At 36.9% G+C, this 22731-nt stretch overlaps 1 protein-coding gene across 1 annotated transcript in view; it reads right to left on the reverse strand.

The window, feature by feature from the left end:
* LOC136035358 (uncharacterized) overlaps positions 1-20905 on the reverse strand; it is a gene marked incomplete in the record, with an annotated part of 119424 nt that extends 98519 nt beyond the window's left edge. The window contains 3 exon segments of the mRNA XM_065717108.1: positions 8078-8245; positions 11646-12188; positions 20838-20905. Of these exon segments, the coding sequence (XP_065573180.1) occupies positions 8078-8245; positions 11646-12135 (658 nt within the window).
* Between the last annotated feature and the right edge of the window lie 1826 nt (positions 20906-22731).

Genomic DNA, 22731 nt, shown 5'->3' on the forward strand with positions numbered 1-22731 from the left:
TGAACTTACCATGGCAAAAGCCGATGAAGATGCTCAAAGAGTCTATGCCAAAAAACTTGCTGCTGATAGAGAAAGTCAGAAAAGAAAGCGTGCCGAGGAATCAAAAGAACAGCAAGGAAACAGGCTTGAGGCTGATAGAGAAAGAAAGAACAGAAAGCGTGCCGAGGAATCAAAAGAACAGCAAGGAAACAGGCTTGAGGCTGATAGAGAAAGAAAGAACAGAAAGCGTGCCGAGGAATCAAAAGAACAGCAAGGAAACAGGCTTGAGGCTGATAGAGAAAAAAAGAACAGAAAGCGTGCCGAGGAACTACCAGAGCAACGCGGAAGCAGACTTTCTGCTAAAAGAGAAAGTGAAAAAAGAAGGCGTGCCGAGGAATTACAAGAACAGCAAGAAATCAGGCTTGCTGCTGATAGAGAAAGTAAGAAAAGAAAGCGTGCCGAGGAATCACAAGAACAGCAAGAAATCAGGCTTGCTGCTGATAGAGAAAGTAAGAAAAGAAAGCGTGCCGAGGAATCAGAGCAACCTGAAAGTTATCGCCTGGCATTCAGGTACAACCCAGTCGATGATTATAGGTTGAGTAGATGTGTTCAAATCGGGACAATGTCTAAAATTTGTCCCTATTGCAAGGCCTTGAAATTCAATGGTGAAACAATGGGAATGTGTTGCGCCTCAGGAAAAGTTAAACTTCCTCTATTGGCTGCACCACCAGAGCCATTGAAGACGAATGAATGCTTGCCTGAAAAATACTAATTTATGGGCACACGTAAAAATATTAAAATTAACTACAAATATGCGTGTCCGATTGCAAAACGATGACTCTGGTCAAACATTTTCAGATCAATTGCTGACAATTGGAAACGGAAAGCTCCCAGTAGACTCAATTTCAGGACGTATACAACTACCTGCTGATTTCTGTAATTTAGTGACGTCCAAAAATGAATTGATTGAAAAAGTATTTCCGAATATTCTAAAAAATTATAAAAATAATAAATGGCTAAGTGAAAGAGCGATTCTCGCACCCAAAAATATAGACGTCCACGAAATCAACAATATTGTTTTGACCAAGATTCGAGACCAGGCAGTCCTTTACAAGTCAGTCGACACAGTTTTGGAACCAAATGAAGCGGTTAATTATCCATCTGAATTTTTAAATTCCATAGATCTTTCAGGGTTTCCACCACACGTGCTACAACTAAAAATAGGCGTACCAATAATACTTTTAAGAAATATAAACCCACCAAAGCTTTGCAATGGCACTCGACTTGCCGTAAAAAAAACAATGGAAAACCTAATAGAGGCCACAATCTTGACAGGGCCTTTTGAAGGTGAGGCTGTTCTTATTCCTCGCATTCCCATGATTCCAACGGATCTGCCTTTTCAATTTAAAAGATTGCAATTCCCAATTCGATTAGCATTTGCAATCACCATTAACAAAGCTCAAGGTCAATCATTAGAAAAATGTGATATAGATCTTAATACTGATTGTTTTTCCCATGGACAATTGTACGTTGCATGTTCGAGGGTCGGTAAACCTGACAATCTATTTATATGCAGCGACAATTGGACAGCGAAGAATGTTGTATATTCGCAAGTTTTACGCAGTTAATTTGTATTGTATCTATCTATCTATCTATCTATATAAAAACGAGTTGTGTGTATGCATGTTTGTTTGTTTGTAAAAAGAGCGTTTGCATATGATGTCATTATTAGTACATACGGCTTTGTATATGCAGAGACAATGGGAAAGCCAAGAATGTTGTATATTCGCAATTTTTACGTAGTTTAACTCCTGCAGACGAAATGAATGCTTGCCTAAAAAATTCTAATTTATGGGCACACGTAAAAATATTAAAATTAACTACAAATATGCGTGTCCGATTGCAAAACGATGACTCTGGTCAAACAGTAGACTCAATTTCAGGACGTATACAACTACCTGCTGATTTCTGTAATTTAGTGACGTCCAAAAATGAATTGATTGAAAAAGTATTTCCGAATATTCTAAAAATTTATAAAAATAATAAATGGCTAAGTGAAAGAGCGATTCTCGCACACAAAAATATAGACGTCCACGAAATCAACAATATTGTTTTGACCAAGATTCGAGACCAGGCAGTCCTTTACAAGTCAGTCGACACAGTTTTGGAACCAAATGAAGCGGTTAATTATCCATCTGAATTTTTAAATTCCATAGATCCTTCAGGGTTTCCACCACACGTGCTACAACTAAAAATAGGCGTACCAATAATACTTTTAAGAAATATCAACCCACCAAAGCTTTGCAATGGCACGCGACTTGCCGTAAAAAAAAACAATGGAAAACCTAATAGAGGCCACAATCTTGACAGGGCCTTATGAGGGTGAGGCTGTTCTTATTTCTCGCATTCCCATGATTCCAACGGATCTGCTTTTTCAATTTAAAAGATTGCAATTCCCAATTCGATTAGTATTTGCAATCACCATTAACAAAGCTCAAGGTCAATCATTAGAAAAATGTGGTATAGATCTTAATACTGATTGTTTTTCCCATGGACAATTGTACGTTGCATGTTCGAGGGTCGGTAAACCTGACAATGTATTTATATGCAGCGACAATTGGACAGCGAAGAATGTTGTATATTCGCAAGTTTTACGCAGTTAATTTGTATTGTATCTATCTATCTATATAAAAACGAGTTGTGTGGATGCATGTTTGTTTGTTTGTAAAAAGAGCGTTTGCATATGACGTCATTATTAGTACATACGGCTTTGTATATGCACAGACAATGGGAAAGCCAAGAATGTTGTTTATTCGCAATTTTTACGTAGTTTGAAACACATATATAAATCTATCTATATTCACAGGTGGGACACAGGGACACAACTACAATGGCGCATAACTAATATGGCGCGTAACGACTTACGCGCGCGGGGGGGCTTGGGGGGCGCGAAGCGCCCCACCAACTAGGTGTTGGGGTGGCGCGAAGCGCCTCCCCAACAGCTAGTATATATATATATATATATATATATATATATATATATATATATATATATATATATATATATATATATATATATATATATATATATATATTCACAGGTAGGACACAGGGACACAACTACAATGGCGCGTAACTAATATGGTGTGTAACGACTTACGCGCGCAGGGGGGGCTTGGGAGGGTGTTGGGGTGGCAAGAAGCGCAACCCCAACAGCTAGTACTTCTTATAACATCCTATTTACTGCTAATTTAATGAATAATTCATAAAATAATCCTTAATGCTGTTGTCTGCAGCCACAAACTACGGACCTGTTTACCCACAATTTAATCAGAGGGGTAATACTGTATGTGACTTGAGTTTTATAAAATCAAAAAAATTGAATTTTAGTTTGCAGAAAATAGTTCAAAGATACCATAACAAAACTCTGTAGTCGAAAAAGCACCCCAAGAGCACAGGGGCAAGTATTTTAAGTTATGCCCTAGGGGCATATAAGGTTTTTATGCGAGGGTTTTTAAAATAGTTCAAAATATCATTAAGCGAATTACTTATTACGATGCTAATTTTTAGACTTAGAGATGCTTTATATAAGGTTTTAAGAGAAAAATATTATGGTTTCAGGAAGGGAAGGGATTGTGTAAACCAAATTTTCACTCTTAGATTAATAACTGATAAGAGAGGCATTAAACCACGTTAGTCTTCGGTTTTATAGATGATTAGCAAGCGTTTGAATCCTCAAGAGCTTCAGCAAAGGTCCTTTCTTTGTATGGTATACCACAATGCAAGATAAGCACATGTAAGTGATTAGTACTAGTTATGGAAATAAAATTGCTGCGGGTAAGGTAGGAAATGCCGTCAGTAGCTGTTTTCATATTGAATAGCGAGTTAAGCAGGGTTGTGTTTCTATCCCCATTTCTACGGGTCATTTTTATAGACTTCGTCCTACAGAGCACAGCAAAGACAATGGGATAACACACAAACAATTAGGGAGATAAAAGTCTTCTAGACAAAACTGTGCTGATGATTTAAGCATCCTAGATGAAAATATTGGCGAAACGATTGTAATTTTGGAGGATTTGAAAGTTTTAGCTGCAAAAATAGGTTTAAAATAAATGTTGGGAAGACAGAGTCATTATAACTAGGAATAAGTAAAGGTGAAGAGTTGAAGCTGGATAAAGAGAAGGTCGATCATGTTTTATCAAGGTTCATCGTTTTAAGAAATGAAAAAGAAATACTTTGAGAAGAAGTATAAGGAGGTGGAAGGATGCCCTAGAAAGACTTGGGGATTAATAAAAGAAGGTGTTGAATTAAAAACAAATAGTGTTCCCGCTAAATTAATTAGTGCAAAGGGTGAGACTATAAAGTTGGAAGGTGAAATATGTAAAGATTTTCAGAATTATTTTTCAAATATTGGTCCAAATCTATCGATGTCAATTGTGCCTGATATTTGTGATCCGACGTGTGAATTTTTAGTGAGGGACCCGATCGATATCTCTCTTCATCTTAACCTTGTAACAGTTGATGAAATTAAACAAATTATTTATGGGTTACGTAGTAACTCACCTGGTAGTGATCAAATCACTTTAAAAACTCTTTAGTTTATATTCCATTTTAAATCTCTAGTTTTATGTGAATTAATTAACAAGTGTTTTCGTCAAGGGAAATTTCCAAATTGTTTTAAAAACTGACCCAATGGTATTAAAACTGACCCAGGAAATTATGGACCGATAAGTATTCTACCCACACTTTTCCACATTTTAGAAGTGTTTTAGTACTAGAATGATGAGGTTTGGAGGATCATAAGTTACTGGTAGAGACACACTTTGGGTTCCGCATAAAAAGAACACCGGAACAGGTTATGATTTATTTAACAACTGGTATCAATGAGGCCTTAGATAAAGGTTTAAAGTAGGGGCTGTATTTTTAGATCTGATAAAAGATTTCGACATGGTGGACCATGAACTTCTTAAAAAGTGTGAGGTGTATGGTCGGAGGGGAAATGTGGACACGAATTTCTTAAGAAGTTTTATAAGTAATCATTTTCAGTATGTTCAACTAAATGAAATCTTCTTCAGGAGAAAAACTGGTTTTCCGCAAGGATCAGTTCTTGGCTCTATATTATTCTTGATATTCATAAATGATTGACCAAATTGTCTAAATAATTTTTGCTACAGAATAAATGAACTAACGGTTAACTCCATTAGTGAAACAGTTTTAGTGAAACCTGCTTGAGAAGTCATCGACAGAATCAATTGAAAAAATTGTAACCTGGATGAGGGTAAATAAACTAAGGATGAACATAGGCAAGTCTTTTTTTTTGTCATTTTCTTACGATCGCCGGATTTTTACCCATAGATGAAGGTTCAAGGTTCAATCGGGTTTAATTAAAAAAGGAAATAACTAAACATAAAGCACACTGCTCTATGACAAAACTCATGTTGAGACCCATAAACACAAAAAATTCTTCACTAACACGCAGTACGGCTCCCACTTCACTCTTCGACACAACCACGTGCCTCCTCATTATATAATCTTAACCATAGGGTTCCTACCTCCCTCCCCGGCCGTACAACCACCTCGCCTAAAATATAAACTTCATCTAATTTAAATTATCTTTCTTTTTTTATCATTCACTTACTGACCTTTAACTAAATATTTATTTAAATTATTTTTGAAAGACTCGAGGGAGCTTCTACATCTCAGCTCTTTTGGAAGCATATTCCACACTTTAGCACATGCTACATCCGGGGAAAAATTTGAACATACTGTTGGAGTTCATCTCACTTGAAGGTCAAAGGCAGAGTGCGTGTTTCGATCATGTTGTTCAGACATCAACCGAAACAGATTGTGGGAGGGAGATGGAATTAAACCGGATACAAATTCAAAAACGAAAACTGAGCACGACAGACGGTAAAGGGAACCAAGGGACAGATAGTCGTCTACATTTCAAATAATTTTCAATGCACGGTTGTGGATTGAGTCAAGACTCTTCAGGTGTGATTTGAAGGTTGACTGCCAAATTATGGCACAATACTGCAGGTGAGGTTTCAGAAGTCCGTTGTAAAGTAGATTTAATGAAGGAATTAAATACGTATAATAGAGTTATAAAACAGACTGTTTCTTTTAAATACCTTGGGATTGTAATTGATGAGAATTTATCTTTGAAGTAGCATATCTTTTAACTAGTAAAATCCTGGCAAGAAATCTAGGTATAATGAAGAAACTCCAGCATTTTTTTTCCTAAATCTAACCTACACCATCTTTATTTTTCTCTTATACAGTAATACGTTATCCATTATAAAACATATAAGAATAATATTTGATCATATCTTGCTTTTATGAATAGGGTTAAAATTCTTATGACCTCTGACTCTCAAATAAAAATAAGCTACGTATCATTATTGACAACAAAAATGAAATTTGTAAACACACCTCAGGAGACTAGCTGTTAAGAATACTGAATTTCATAGACCATCTAACAGTTAGAAAACAAAAATGGGGCAAAACGAACATAACAAGAGTTAAGAGATCATATGGCACTTGTGACGAGGTCGGAAGAGCCAAGAGCTCACATGGCATGAGCTCAAGCAAAATTTTCAGAATCAATAGAATGATTTAAAAGGAAAATAGGCTTAATGCTGGTCGTGATTTGAAATAAGAGCTCTGAGACACGAGGTCCTTCTAAATATCAAAATCCATTTAGATCCGGTCACCTACTCGTAAGTTAAAAATGTCTTATTTTTTCTAATTTTTCCTCTATCTTCAGCCCCCCAGATGGTCGAATTGGAGAAAACGACTTTATCAAGTCAATTTGTACCAGTCCCTGACACACCTACCAATTTTCATCGTCCTAACACGTCCAAAAGCACTAAACTCGCCAAAGCACTGGACCCCCTAACTCCCCCAAAGAGAGCAGGTCCAGTCCGGTTAAGTCAATCACCTATCTATGACATTTGCTTATTCTACCCACCAAGTTTCATCCCGATCTCTCCACCCAGAGCGTTGTCACCAGATCTAAGACACGAGTTCCTTCTAAACATTAAATTCCATTACGATCCGGTCACCCGTTCTTAAGTTAAAAACCTCAATTTTTCTAATATTTTTCAAATTACCTCCCCCCCCAAACTCCTCCAAAGAGAGCAGATCCGTTCTAATTATGTCAATCACGTATCTAGAACTTGTGCTTATTCTTCCAATCAAGTTTCATCCCGATCTCTCCCCTCTAAGCGTTTTCCAAGATTTCCAGTTTCCAGGATTTCTGTTTCGTCCCTCTAACCCTTATGTCCCCGGATCCAATTCGAATTGAAAACGCAGCATCTGACACTCGAGATCTTTCTACATGTCAAGTTTCATTAAAATCTGATCACCCATTCGTAAGATAAAGATACCTCAATTTTCACGTTTTCCAAGGTTTCCGGTTTCCCCCTCCTACTGTCCCAATGTCACCAGATCTGATCGAGATTTAAAATAAGAGCTCTGAAGCACAAGATCCATCTAAATATAAAATTTCATTAAGATCTGATCACCCGTTCGTAAGTTACAAATACCTCCTTTTTCTAATTTTTCCAAATTTCCCCCATCCTCCAACTCCCCCAAAGAGAGTGGATCCATTCCGGTTATTTTAATCACGTATCTAAGACTTGTGCTTATTTTTCCCACCAAGTTTTATCCCGATCCCTCCACTCTAAGTGTTTTCCTAGATTTTAGGTTTCCCCCTCCAACTCCCCACCCCAATGTCAGCAGATCCGGTCGGGATTTGAAATAAAAGCTCTGAGTCACGATATCCTTCAAAATATCAAATTTCATTAATATCCGATCACCCGTTCGTAAGTTAAAATACCTCATTTTTTCTAATTTTTCCGAATCAACCCCCCCCCCCCCCAGATAGTCAAATCGGGAAAACGACTATTTCGAATTTAATCTAATCTGATCCCTGATAATCTGGTCTGGAAGTACTAGATAATCTAATAATCTGGTCCCAGATAATCTAATCTGGAAGTGCCTAAATTAGCAAAACCAAGACACACACCAACAGAATTTACGATCGCTATTTTGTCACTAGGTAAATACCAAGTGCCATTTAAAGGTATATCCTTACCATAAACAATTGGCTGTTCGCTAGAAGTCTCAAGCTGTTGGACTGGAACATTACTTTCAACCTTGAAGCTTGGCTTACGATCTGTAACAAAAGAGTGAGATCCATGTTCCAAGATCAAATTTCCAACTTCATAACCAACATAGTCTTCATTTGACAAGGAATCCCTGTCTTTGAAGTTTAAAAGAATTAAAGAAAGTATATAAGACTTTTTTATGTATACCATCCACACCAAATATAATTTCTTTGAAAACTCTACTGTTAAAATACGAGTTTACTATTAAGATGTTAAAACTTATGGAAAATGATAAATTCTTGAAGAAAAAAATATATTTGAGCGAAATCTTTTATTTTTCGCAATTTAAAAAATTCATACTGATTACTCTCTATTTAAAAAAAAATTAAAATTTTTGGATTTAGTTACGCTAGATTTTTTGTACGGTATTTTGATAAATCATTCCAATAATTTGTCAGCCACTAGTGAAACTACTTATGGTATTAGTGTAAGATATCACAGTCAAGACCGACCACGGGTTCTACAAGCACTGCCATCACTGATTGTCACGCAGTGGACTTTCTACAACTAGAACCAGTATTCTTCTATCAAGAACCTTAGTTCCGTTCAGGAAAGCTGTTGCATAGCTTTCAACTTCCTGGTCTATACAGCCCTCTACTCTATCAATTCACCAATATCAGACTCCAAGTCAAAAAGAAAGAAAACGTCATTTCGGGTCAAATAAACTTCAGAGCATCAAATCATTCGAGCCAATTTCATTCAGACCAATTTCAGAGCAAAATACAAAGAGGCAAAGTTCAAGGTGGCCAACCAATCCTAAAAGCGGGGGGTGTGACGTGTGGCCGGGTGTTTTCCACAATGTATGGACATACTCTCCTTTTTACCCTGGTGAAGTTTTACCCACCTCTGGTTGTTTAACAATTCTTTTTGGTTTGGGATGACTCATCGTAACAACGTAGTTTCTACTTGAAGCTAATTAATGATTCTGTGAGAAGTTTCCAAAGATCCCAGCCCAAATGAATAGAAATGAAAAGCGAACATTTACTCAAGAAACCCAATGTCTATTTGCCGAAAAACTCCTTAAAATAGCCTAAGAATTACGCAAAAAGAATATGAAGTGAATTTAATACACAAATAATTTCCGACAAAAAAAAGGAGTTGGCTCTTAAGGGTTGTATTTTTTTTCATATAATCAAACCTTCTAATAAACATTTACGCGCAAGTAAAATACCAAACATCCAAACAGATAAAATAGAGGATTCCTAAGTTCTACTTGGCAATATTAGCTTATAACTTTATTTTACGTTAAGCAAGTAAACACCAGTAATAATTCCTTGTTGTCTTGCATAGCTGGTTTATTGATAGGATTAAATAAAAAATAAAAAAGTTATTTTAACTGCAAGTAAAGAGCGACATTAAAATTTAAAACGAACAGAAATTATTCCGTATATGAAAGGGGTTGTCCCCTCCTCAACACCCCGCTCTTTACGCTAAAGTTTGACTCTTTGCCACAACTCTACTCTTTAAAACATGAAAAAATTTCGCGTTAAGACCGAGGCGTTGAGGAGGGTACAACCCCTCCTCAACGCCAGCAAGTAGATTTTCTTATTTTTTGTAAGAACGTTTTTGTTAGTAATAAACACTCGTACGTTACGAATAAACTTACGTAACGAACTTCTATATTTGTGTATTTTTATTATGTATATGAGGGGGTTTGCCCCCTCATCAATACCGCGCTCTTTACACTAAAGCTTGAATTTTGTCCCAAATCTTTAAGAATGACCCCTGAATCACAAAGGCCGTAGAATAAATAGTTGAAATTACCAAAAATACTTTAGCGTACAGACCAAGGTATTGTGGAGGAGAAAACCTTCTTATATATGTAATATTTTATTTTCGTTTTAAATTTTAATGCTACTAATTACTTCCAGGTGAATTTTTTTTTTTTTTTTTCTCATTGTTTCTTTTTAAATAATGCTAGAAAATCCTGGGTCCCCTTCATGGAAATTCTCTTCCCTTATGATAAATTCCCCCACGTAAAGATCCTCCCACGTAAAAAGTCCCCCTGAAAACGTCAATACACTTCATAATAACCATTACTATATGTAAACAATGGTCAAAGTTTGTAACTTCAAGCCCCTCCCAAGGGGAATGTGGGGGAATAAGTCGTCCCCAAAGACATAGTTATTAAGTTTTCGACTAAGCTGAACAGAATGGCTATTTCACAATTTTGATCCGGTTACTTTGGTAACCGTCAATCACAATTTTGAAAATGTGCGTGGGAGGGGGCCTAGGTGCCCTCCAAATTTTTTGGTCACTTAAAAAGGGCACTAGAACTTTTAATTTCCGTTAGAATGAGCCCTCTTGCAACATTCTAGGACCACTGGGTCGATACGATCTCCCCTGGGAAAAAACAAAGAAACAAATAAACAAACAGACACGCATCCGTGATGTGTCTTGCCACATTTTTATAGATAGGAGCTTGAAACTTCTATAGTGGGGTTCTCTGATACGCTGAATCTGAAGGTATGATTTTTATTAAGATTCTATGACTTTTAGTAGCTGTTTCCCCCTATTTTCTAAAATAAGGCAAATTTTCTTAGGCTCGTAGATTTTGATGGGTAAGACTAAGCTTGAGTAAGAATAAGCTTCCAGGACCGTAGTCCATAGAGCATTGAGAATTCGAGCATTAATGTGTCTTATATGTTCAAAACAAATAATTTTCTGATGTTGTGGCCCTTTTCTGCACCACTGCCCCCTTCTGAGATGAAACCCTGCGTATATACACAGTCAAAGTGTAATCAAGATGCATCAGAAAAATAATTCAGTAAAAACAAGATTACAAAACAACGTTTATCACCCTGATTTCATTGATGGACAGAGGAGAGAGATCTTTCTTAACTAAGGAAATGAAAATAAGCGCATTCAGATTTTTTTTGTTTTGTTTGCACAATCCAATAGTCAGATAAAACTCAAATGCAACTATCTATTTTAATGAAAGGAGTCTTTGGGAGTTTTAACGCAAAGGAGGCTTCAAGAATCGATAAAAGTTTATACAAGATCTTTTGAAATATAATTCCTATTGCGAATTCTGATACTTTGTTACATGATTAAAAAATCACAAATTACATGGTTAAAACTTAAATGACAAAAAATTTGCAATGAAACTCGGAAACTCGTCCATTAAGCCAAACCGAGAACAAAAACGATGAACAACAGGGGCCGGCAGCACTTATGAAGAATAATTGATATTTTATAAGAAAAAGAAAACCTAATAGGAGTCAAGCCAATAGTATTCTATGAACTTAATTATTAAACTGTGACGGCCTACCGGCAAATTCTACATTGCAAACATGCTTATATTGTAACTTAGGTCAAAATGATATACTGAAGTAATAAAATTTTCACTAACATGGCGAGGCTCAATTATAATTTCAAAATGTGTAGTGCCAATTATCAGTGTATATATTAGCATATTAAAGCAAGTATAAGCTATTCCAAAGTTTAGGTTGTCTTGGAATCACAGTGAACATTACAGCAGCAACAAATAAATACCTTGACAGTATCCACCAATGTTGGAATTGAAAAAAACTTCTTGTTTTGCCTTTTTATTACTTCTCTTGCATTCATCATCAGCAAATTTAAATCCATTAATATCCTCTGAAATATGCTTCTTCACAATTAGATGTTCCTTTATATTGTTAACATTCGGACATAAACAAATAGGGCACTTCTTTTCTTTATCAGCTTCATGTTCTATATAATGAATGGCAAAATCTGAGTAGTTATTTATTTCTTCACGGCAAATTTCACAGATAAATGACAACCCTGTTTCACAGTTTGTAGACTTATGCAGTTGTAAGAAATAAAAAGTATTTTCAATCTTTCCACAAGCACTACACCGCCATTTACCACAACAGTTTTCTTCAATAGTGAGTTTTGTTAGCTTTTCTATTTCAACAGTCGTTTTTAAAGAAATTTTTTCACGTGGTTTTGATTGGTTGGATACACTGGCCAACCAAATAGTTTCTCCAGTACATGACATATCCTTAACAAGTCCACTACGTTTCTTCCGAGAACGACCGCTACGAAAAGAGCCTAAAAGATCAGAGAAAAATGTAAGGTAGCTGACTCATTAGCCGATAGGGAATATTAATATTCCGGGCAGTCAGATTCCAGGCGAGAAAGGTAGAATATAAAAAACAGCTATGAATAGGTGTAATAAACTATCTATATTTGAACTTTAGAACCTTCTAGCTTTTGTATTACCTCCCCCTCCCCTCCCTGGTCAAATAGCCATATCGATTCTTGTAAAAATGAAAGGGGCACTTCGTTGACGGGGGGCCTGAAAATCTTTCCTAAGAATTATGAGGAGATAACCTCAAAAAGTGTGTTCGTAGGTTGTAAAATTTACAGGAGGTCCTGATAAAAAAAAACGAATGCAACAATTAAAAAGTTTCTGAACTAGAAAATCCTGATCAACATATTCAAATACTTTAGTTACATCAAAAAAATACAAGTAACTTTCATTCCATATTAGAGTATCATAGGCATTACCTAAGTAAAGAACAATGTTGGCACAATGTATTTTTTTTGGTCTTAGACCAGGGTACTTCGTAAAAAAAAAAAAAAAAAAAAAAAAAAGTTTCTGAACTGGGAAATTCTGATCAACGGATCCAAATACTTTAGTTATACTAACAAATATACAAGTAACTTTTAACTTTTATTCCATATATAAGTTACGAACGATTTATATATAAGTTAAGAACAATGTTGGTGCAATGTAGTTTTTTTCGGTCTTAGACCAGAGCACTTTGTATCGAAGGAATTGTCGTAGTAACTTCAAAAAGGGCTGATTCGATTACAACTTGAAACGGCTAGTGCCCTTTTTAATAGTCAAAAGTGATTGGAGGACAGGCTTTGAAACAGGTGAGCAATAACTGGGGTCCACGTTGTCTGTGCCCAAAGGACATGGGAAATAATTAAAAGTCAATAGCTAAGTTCATGAATGTAAAATCATCATTGATGACTGTCACAGTATAAAAATATTTTCCCTTTACTGTGCTCACTGCATAGATGACTGGAACAGTTACATCTGCAGGACTTTGCTTCTTAGGGGATTCCAATTTCGTCAGCAATAGTTACAGCTTAGGGGTATAAGCCTAGAGAAGGAAACATGCTAAGAAAACATTTCATAATACACACAATAGCTGTAGCTAACACCTTTTGCATGGATCCCCCCTATACTTTACCACCCACCCCCATCCCCCTAAAAAGCAAATATATAGTCCAAATTATATAAAACCAATGCATTCTGTCACCCATCACTTGTTTTCCTGTACTTCTTTTAAACAGTTAATTCAATTAGTAAGTACAAGGTATGAAACAAGAGAGACACATTGGGAGAATAGAGGGGAAATATATAATTTCGACTCTATATTTACACATTAAGGGGGGAGGGGGTAAAATATAGGGGGTTCCATGCAAAATATGTTGGCTACAATTGTTATACATATTGTAAATTGTTTTCTTATCATGCTTCCTTCTCAAACATGTTTCCTTCTTAACTCGTAAGTTAAAAATACCTCATTTTTATAATGTTTCAGAATTAATCCTCGCCCCCACTCCCCCAAAGTGAGCGGATCCGTCCCGGTTATGTCAATCACGTATCTAGGACTTGTGCTTATTTTTCCCACCAAGTTTCATTCCGATCCCTCCACTCTAAGCGTTTTCCAAAATTTTAGGTCCCCTCCTCAATTCTCCCCCAATGTCATCGGATCCAGTCAGGATTAAAATAAGAGCTCTGAGACACGATATACTTCCAAACTTCAAATTTCATTGAGATCCGACCACTCCTTTGTAAGTTACAAATACCTTATTTTTCTATTTTTTCAAAATTAACCCTAGCCCCCCCCCCAGCTCCCCAAAACAGAGCAGATCCATTACGGTTATGTCAATTTTGTATCTAGAGACTTGTGCTTATTTTTCCCACCAAGTTTCATCCCAATCCCTCCACTCTAAGTGTTTTCCAAGTTTTAGGTTTCCCCCTCCCAACTCCCCCCAAATGTCACCAGATCCGGTCGGGATTGAAAATAAGAGCTCTGAGACACGATATCCTTCTAAATATCAAATTTCATTGAGATCCGATCACCCGTTCGTAAGTTAAAAATACCTCAGTTTTTCTAATTTTTCAGAATTACCCCCCCCCCAACTACCCCAAAGAGAGCGGATCCGTTCCGGTTATGTCAGTCATGAATCTAGGACTTGTGCTTAATATTCCCACCAAGTTTCATCCCAATCCCTCCAGTTTTTTCCAAGTTTTAGGTTTCCCCCTCCCAACTCCCCCCCCATGTCACCAGATCTGGTCGGGATTTAAAATAAGAGCTATAAGACACCATATCCTTCTGAAATATCAAATTTCATTGAGATCCGATCACCCGTTCGTAAGTTAAAAATACCTCTTTTTTTAATTTTTCAGAATTACCCCCCCCCCCCCCAACCATCCCAAAGAGAGCGGATCCGTTCCGGTTATGTCAATCATGTATCTAGGACTTGTGCTTATTTTTCCCACCAAGTTTCATCCCGATCCCTCCACTTTAAGTTTTTTCCAAGATTTTAGGTTTCCCCCTCCCATATCCCCCAATGTCACCAGATCCAGTCGGGATTTAAAGTAACAGCTCTGAGACACGATATCCTTCCAAACGTCAAATTTCATTAAGATCTGATCAACAGTTCGTAAGTTAAAAATACTTCAATTTTTCTATTTTTTCTGAATTAACCAAACCCCCACTCCCCCCAGATGGTCAAATTGGGAAAACGACCATTTCTAATTTAAGTTGCTCCCGTCCCTGATACGCCTGCCAAATTTCATCATCCTAGCTTACCTGGAAGTGCCTAAAGTAGCAAAACCGGGACCGACAGACAGACAGACCGACAGAATTGGCGATTGCTATATGTCACTTGGTTAATACCAATAGGTTCCCAATAAATTTTAACTAATGAAGATACGATTTTAAGGGTTCAGAAAAGGGCTAAAGGGTTGATTGCATATACGAAAGGCCTTTCCTATTCTCAAAGGATCACCAGGCTTCAAATTCCTTTTCTCCAATTTCATAAAAGACTTGCAAACCTACTTAATGTAATCTGGTTCACTAGAAATGTTGATGCTAACTCGTTGTTTTATAAACTAAGTTTAAAAAAATAAAAGCTAAGAGTTGCATTAAAACTGAAATCAGGCAAAACAGTTCTAGACTGGAATTGGCCCCTCACCCCACCCCACCCCTTCCACCCACAGTATTCAAGTGATTGATTGTGTTTTATTGAAAACAACCCATGAAAGTTTTTTTTCCTCCAATAAAAGGACACTGATGCTACCCGTGCTCAAATAATATTTTCAAAATAGTGAAATGTAAATCCCCAGTTAGAGGTTTTCCGCAAATCTGACATTATTTTCAAAAGGGTTCTGACCTCCCTTTCAACTTGTCAAAATTTCCTTTTTCATAGCCGACAAAATAATGTTATTATGTTAAACCTGTGCAAGAGTTATCAGTTCTGATAAGCACCAACTTGATCTTTCTGTTTTTTGTATTCTAATTTTCTTTTGCTTGTTGTTTTTATTGCCTTTTTTGACAATATATTTACTTCTGTATTATGAAGAAACGGGTAAGTTCGCTTTACGCTGCCAACAAGTAATTGATTGTTTGTTCTCTTAACCCATATGATGTCTGGATGAAGAAATAAAACATCAGTGTCTTTGCAAAACCACCCAAAACACAGATAAACCTAAGCACAGCATGTCTGGTAGATCTAAAAGCTATCAAATGAATAAGGGTGAAAGGAAAAAGGGGCCCTAAGCTTAAACCCGGTGCACTTTTATTCCCAAATTCATGAATGTTTTTGAGTTTTTCACAAAAATTTTATGAGGTAGTCTCATGCATATCTAAGGAGGACCCTATTTTTTGTATGTACCAATATGATCTGTTTCATAACAAAGATATAACACAAGGAAGTTCAAAAGTGGCGAGCAAGAATAAGAACATAATGTACTAGCAATTGGGCTAAGACAACTTTTGACAGTTTTAAACGTTTGAAAACGATCCCTAAAAGGATATTGACCCAGAAAAACATCTTACTGGAACAAGTTTTAACAAACATTCCCCTAGGGAATCTTTTAACCAATCTGAGATAGCTCCTCCAAGAAAATTTGGAGGAAAATAAAAATGTGAAATGCATGGGGAACAAATAATCTGCTTAAAATACACAGTTTCATGGAGAATATAGTCTTTTTTTCTAAGTGCATTTGTGACAACAAATTATTAGGGTGTTCAGAGCATGTCCCCTTTTCAGTGAAAAAAGAGAAGATCTTTAGCTTACTAGAGAATATTTGTATCAATATTTTAACGCTGTTAACCTTTATCAAACTTCGTTTCTCCTCAGGCATGATGGGTTAACTAAGGCTGACCGGACACATGATGACTACAAGGTATGAGCTAAAAAAAAAACTTTTTTCACACTGCTGACCTATGGTCTATGTAGCACAAGTGCTGATCTCCTGATTCTCTACATTTGGCCACGAGTGCAATGAGTGGTTAGGGGGCAAATCATCCAATGCTTCCTGTATTTTCACCCAAGATATCCCTAGGTACCTATTTGGAGCCTGAGACTCCAATCGACCGCTATTTCTTATATTTTTTTTTGCTTTTCAGTGATTTCATTTTCCTGCTACTTGCAAGCAGATTATAGCCAAAGAGAGCTGGGTCGACTCTGGCTGAGCTTTCAGAGTCACACTGCTGACTCCCATTCCTAACCAAATAATCAGCAACACCAGGGCTCAAACCCTACCCCGTTTGGACACAAGATTTCGATTCTAGCATGGTAAGAACTTGGCAAAACCCCAAAATGCCCAGGTAATACACATCAGGATGTCAGAAAAACAAATCAGAGAGTTAAGCCCTTAGCAGTTTGATACCCAAAATTACAAACAGTATTCAATTTGATAAGCTTTCTGAACTTTCATCATCTAAGTTTCTTTAAAAAAAAAAAAAAAAGACGCAGACTTTATAATAAAATTTATAATTTTATTATAAATAAATGTTATTATTAATATTAATAAAAAAATCACCTCAATATTCTGATTTTGAACCCACAAGAATATATAAGCTTTTCAAGGGTAGTTTAATGTCTGTTATTGCGAAGTTCATATGGTTGGGCCTGTGCCATGGAAGGAATCTCTAATATTTCCAATTTATAACAAGAGCTAAGAGCTCAAATGGCACTTGTGATGAGGTTGGAAGAGCCAAGAGTCAAGAACTCATATGGTATGAGCTCTAGCAAAATTCTAAGAATCAATAGATTGATTTAAAAGGAGAATCAGAGGCTTAATGCCAGTCAGGATTTAAAATAAGAGCTCTGAGTCATGAGTACTTCTAAATATCAAAATTCATTAAGATCTGATCACCCACTCGTAAATTGAAAATGCCTTGATTTTTCTAATTTTTCCTCTCCTTCAACCCCCAGATGGTCGAATTGGAGAAAACGACTTCTTCAAGTCAATTTGTGCAGCTCCCTGACACCCCTACCAATTTTCATCATCCTAGCACGTCCAGAAGCACCAAACTCGCCAAAGCACTGAACCCCACCACCTAACTCCACCAAAGAGAGCAGATCCAGTCCAGTTACATCAATCACGTACAGGCACGTACACAGGAATTTTTTTTTGGGAGGGGGGCCAAAACCTTTGAAACAGCAGATATAAAGTAGCACTTTTTTTATTTAGTAATGCAAAAAGCCCGTATATTGGAAAATACAGATTAACTTTAGTCTGTAATATTGTAGTGGATGGGGGGAAGAAGACTGAAGCCTTAAAAGTATGTTTCAGGCTCAGGTTATGTTCATGGCGATTTAGAACTAGTGTTTAATCTATTATATGCCACTGAAAGGGAAATTTTAGGGTTAACAGTGCAATATGGGTGCCAAACGGTTTGCCCTTTGCATATGTCCATAGTACAGACTCCACTTCAAAATTTTATTTTATTTTATGCACCAGTGAAATCAAGCCAAAAGGGCCATCTCAGGCTGATTTTGGTGTCTGTGCATCTGATCATTTCCCTGTTTTGAACAGTATTGAATTAAATGGTATTCTCTCCAAGCCACCACCTAAAAAATTGACTGTTAAGACTACTTGGAAAGATGGCAAAGAGTTTACAAAAGAAAAAGAGTCAGGAAAATTTCCTGGGCTAAAATTGTGACTTGAAAACAACCTTGAGAATTATCATCTCCACTGCTTTCACTGTGTTTTAAAAGCAAAACTTTCAACTTAGATCTGAAGTAGGCCTGCTCAGTACTCAAGGAAAACATTTTGAGTCTTACAGTATTGCAGAATTATGATTTAGCCTATGACTGAAGTTTTATAACTAGTCAGTGATGACATACTTTGTCAAATGCTTTGCAAAAATCTAGGTGAATGAGGTCTACTGGGATTTCTTTATTTAGGGGCTCTGTGAAATTTATTCTAGTTTGGATTTTTCAGTCTAGCCTCATTGTTGTCTTCTGATGGTCATTGGTGACATAATCAACTATATGTGATGGTCATAATCAACTATATACTTATGTTGATTGAGATGTGGATCTCTATCTGATAGATAGATATCAGATATCTGATATGGATATCTATGTCAAATATATAGCTTGACGTTTTTTAGGCTCTTTCTAAACATAATCACTGCTTATGGGGTATATTCAATTTTGAACCCATAATGGGGCCTCAAAAGGTAACTTGTGATAGCTTGTAACTTTGTGTGTTAGTTTGTAAAAGTAGTCAAAAACTAGTTATAGATATTAGTGTCAAATGAGCCCTGCAACAACTCAATGATGTTTCAGTGTCCTGCTAACAACAAAGAAAAGAAAAACAGATCAGAGCTACCTATGCAACAATATGATTTTCCTAGTTGTTTATGGTGGGGCAGTAAGTTTCCTGTTTAGAAGCTTTCAAAAATGATGATCCCAATGGTGGGTATAAATCTAGAATTGGGGCTGTTGAGAAGGAAACAGGTAAAAAAAAAAAAAAAAAAAAAAAAAAAAAAAAAAAAAAAAAAAAAATTAGTTCATAATATGCAGAATAACTGCAGTTAACATTTTGACTGCAGTTCCACTATACTTTACTTCCAACCTCTCTTAATGCAAATACATAGCTCAGGTTTCATATTCCTCTTGTTTTTTGGGTTCTTTATTTTTTTTAAAGTTGGTTCAATTTACAATTAAAAAGGTTGAAACAAGGATGATGCATAGCTAAATACTACTACTACTACTACTAATAACTCACTGCAGCACCAAGCCGCCTGAGGCCAACACAGCTACGCACGCTCCTCCTCCAACCTAATCTATTTAAAGCCTCCCTCTTTACACCCTCCCAGGAAGTTCCCATTTCCTTTAAATCCTTATTTATGACATCCTCCCAACCCAGACAAGGACGACCTGCTTTCCGTGTAGCCCCAGACGGTTGGCCAAAAAGGACAATCTTTGGTAATCTGTCATCCTTCATCCGTAGAACGTGGCCTAGCCATCTCAACCTTTCTTTCATTATAGCCCCAGAAAGCGGGATTGAACCACACTTTTCGTACAACCTACTGTTTGAAATACGGTCAGTCAGCCGGGTACCCAGAACAATCCGTAGGCAATTTCTCTGGAAAACATCTAGTAAATTTTCATCTGCTTTTCGGAGTGTCCATGCTTCAGAGCCATATTTGACCACTGTCATCACTGTAGCTTCCAATATTCTAATCTTGGTTTGTAGGCTTATCTTTCTATTCTTCCAAACTTTTTTTAACTGTGAAAAAACACCCTGAGCTTTAGCTATTCTACTTTTAACATCTTCACTGCTCCCACCATCTTTACTAATAATACTACCAAGGTAACTGAAGCTCCCAACCTGATCAATCTTTTCGTTACCTAAGGTCACCTGTTCATCTTCACTTATTCCTAACCTTATGGGCCTATTATGTTAGTAATATAATTTATTAGATTGTTTTAGGCCCCTTTAAAGGCTCAATAAAAATTTGACCCAAGACAATTATTATAGGCTAGTCAGAAAGAGCATAAGAAAGGTGTCAAGTGAAACATTCACTGTCTTCCCAGCTAAATAATATACAAAATCTAAATTTACCAGAAAAAAAAAATCCTTATCAACAAATTTAGGCCTACTCCTTGTTTTGTCCAAATCTGATTTTTAAGGTGCTAGAGACTGGAGCATCACCTTAAATTAAGAATAAGCAATAGTTCACATTTGTAATGAATCCTGAACTATGAACAGTTTCTGAAAAACTTTATTCAAACCATAAATATAGCCTAGAATATAGCCTAGAGTGATGATAGTGATGTAAAAAATGGTGGATGTAAAGTGAAAATAGTTATAATAAAAAATAGAATAACAAAGAACCTAGACACTTTTTGGATAGGCCTATACATTACTGGAAAAGAAATTATGGTGAAAAATAAATTTACAAATAATATAGACTAACCCTCACTTGTAAATAGTTTCCTGATAGTGATGTAACAAATAATGGATGCAAAGTGAAATAGTTATAGCCTAACAAAAAAATAGAAAATAAAGAACCTAGACACTTTTGGACATATATAAATGGAATTGAAATTACTGTTAGGAATTGAAATAAAAATAGAATAACCTGAACATATATTACTGGAAGAGAAATTATTAGAAAACTCGAATTTAGATAATAATACAACCCTCACATGTGAATAATTTCCTAAATGTGGATAATTTTTCTTGTTTGTTGTTGTTGTTGACGTTGAATGTGGTGAAAAGTGAAATTTCCTAAAGTGCCAGTGTTGCCACGTGTATAAGAAACTAACCAGTCAAAATGGCACCAAAAAAGAGACAACACGAGAGCCCCGTAAAGGGACAGGATAAGTGCCCAGGATGCACAAAAAACCTGGATGCACAAAAAACCTGGATGAGAATTCAAAAGTCTTTAACTGTGACAATTGCCCCAATTGGTTTTGTATCGAGTGCCTAGGATTAAGCGATGAGCAGTATGTCCTGCTAGGGAAAATGAATCGCACTATGAAATGCGAATGGACCTGCCCCCGGTGCATCTTAAATAAACCTGTGCGCGACGCTGACACCCTAACCAAAGCTATTGAATCTTTCAAAACAAAAGTACGTGAGGACATTGCTAGCATATCATCTAATGTAAACAAAGGCCTCAAAGATATTCACGAGGAACTTGCCACGAAATGCAATGTTAGCGAGGTAAAAGCGATTGTTGACTCTGCAATCACTGCATAAGTGACAAGGCCTGCACCATATGCACTAGATGAACACATACGCCGCACAGTCAGAAGCGAGCAAGATAGGCGGCGACGCAAACTCAACATCGTCGCATACGGGATTCCGATCCAAAAAAGTGATGAAGACTTCCTTGCCAAATATTTCCAGGATACCTACAAAATAGCGACCAAAGTTTTCCCGGTGAAAAGACTACCAGCCTTGTCCCCACCGGCTGGACAACCACTGCGATGCCCACCAGTCCTATTCACAGTAGCCAGCTTTACTGAAAAGAAACTCATCCTGGATGTCTCCTACCAGTGCAAAGATATAATTCTATTCTATGGCGACAGCTCCAAAGAAGATCGTAACGCCAGAAAAACCCTGTTGGAGGAGATGAAGAAGAGACAGGCGAACGGAGAAACAGACCTAGTGATCAGAAAAGGAAAATCACAAAAAATGGGCAATTTCGATGGCGGGCTTCTCAAGCATGGAAAAATAACTAGTACATCCTACCGTCTCAGCCCCCCCTGTAAAAAGTCTATGTGTGAGTGATAATAATTATGTAACAGTAAACATGTGTGAAAATAAAAATAGTAAATTAACAGTTACGTCCCCATGCCCCTCTGCATTGTCCCTCAATAGCAGCTCCGTGTACCTCAGCTGTAACTCATACACTTCAACCATTAGTGAGAACAATAGTGTGCATAGCCAAAAGTTACCTAGACACACCCGAAAACTTGTAAACATTATGACAGCTAACGTTGATGTTATAACCAATGAGATGCCAGAACTGGCAACAGTGCTCAAATTAAGTCAGATAGATTTTGCAACTCTGACAGAAATTAGCCCTAGAAATTCCAGATTCCAACTGACAGAAGACTCCATCTGCCCCACTGGATACAACATCTTCAGCAATCTGTCCGATCCAAACTGCAGAAGAGGAGTTGCTGTTCTGGCTTCCAAGGAATTCCAGGTAAGAGAAATTTCTGTCCCGAATTCTTACTTACCTTGGGTTGAAGTCACTTGGGTGTCCCTGTCCCTACCTAACGAAATGTTTGTCCTAAGCTCAATTTACAGGAGCCCCAGTAGTCCATGCCAGCTGTCCTCTCGAAGAGTAATTGCTGAAATGACGCAATTCATACTATGCAACTTTCCAAGGGCAACTTTGCTCATGACAGGGGACTTCAACCTCTCAAGCGTGTTCTGGATGGATGGCCAGGGTGTGACCAGGTCAAGCCTTAGCAAAACCCACTAATTCAAGTACTTGCTGATAATTTTCTGTACCAAACAGTAACTGTGCCCACAAGAATGCGTCCGGGACAAAATTCTTCAACACTTGACCTAGTCATAACGAAT

Source organism: Artemia franciscana, chromosome 14 (assembly GCF_032884065.1).
Source record: "Artemia franciscana chromosome 14, ASM3288406v1, whole genome shotgun sequence".
In the NCBI taxonomy this organism is placed as follows: Eukaryota; Metazoa; Arthropoda; class Branchiopoda; order Anostraca; family Artemiidae; genus Artemia; species Artemia franciscana.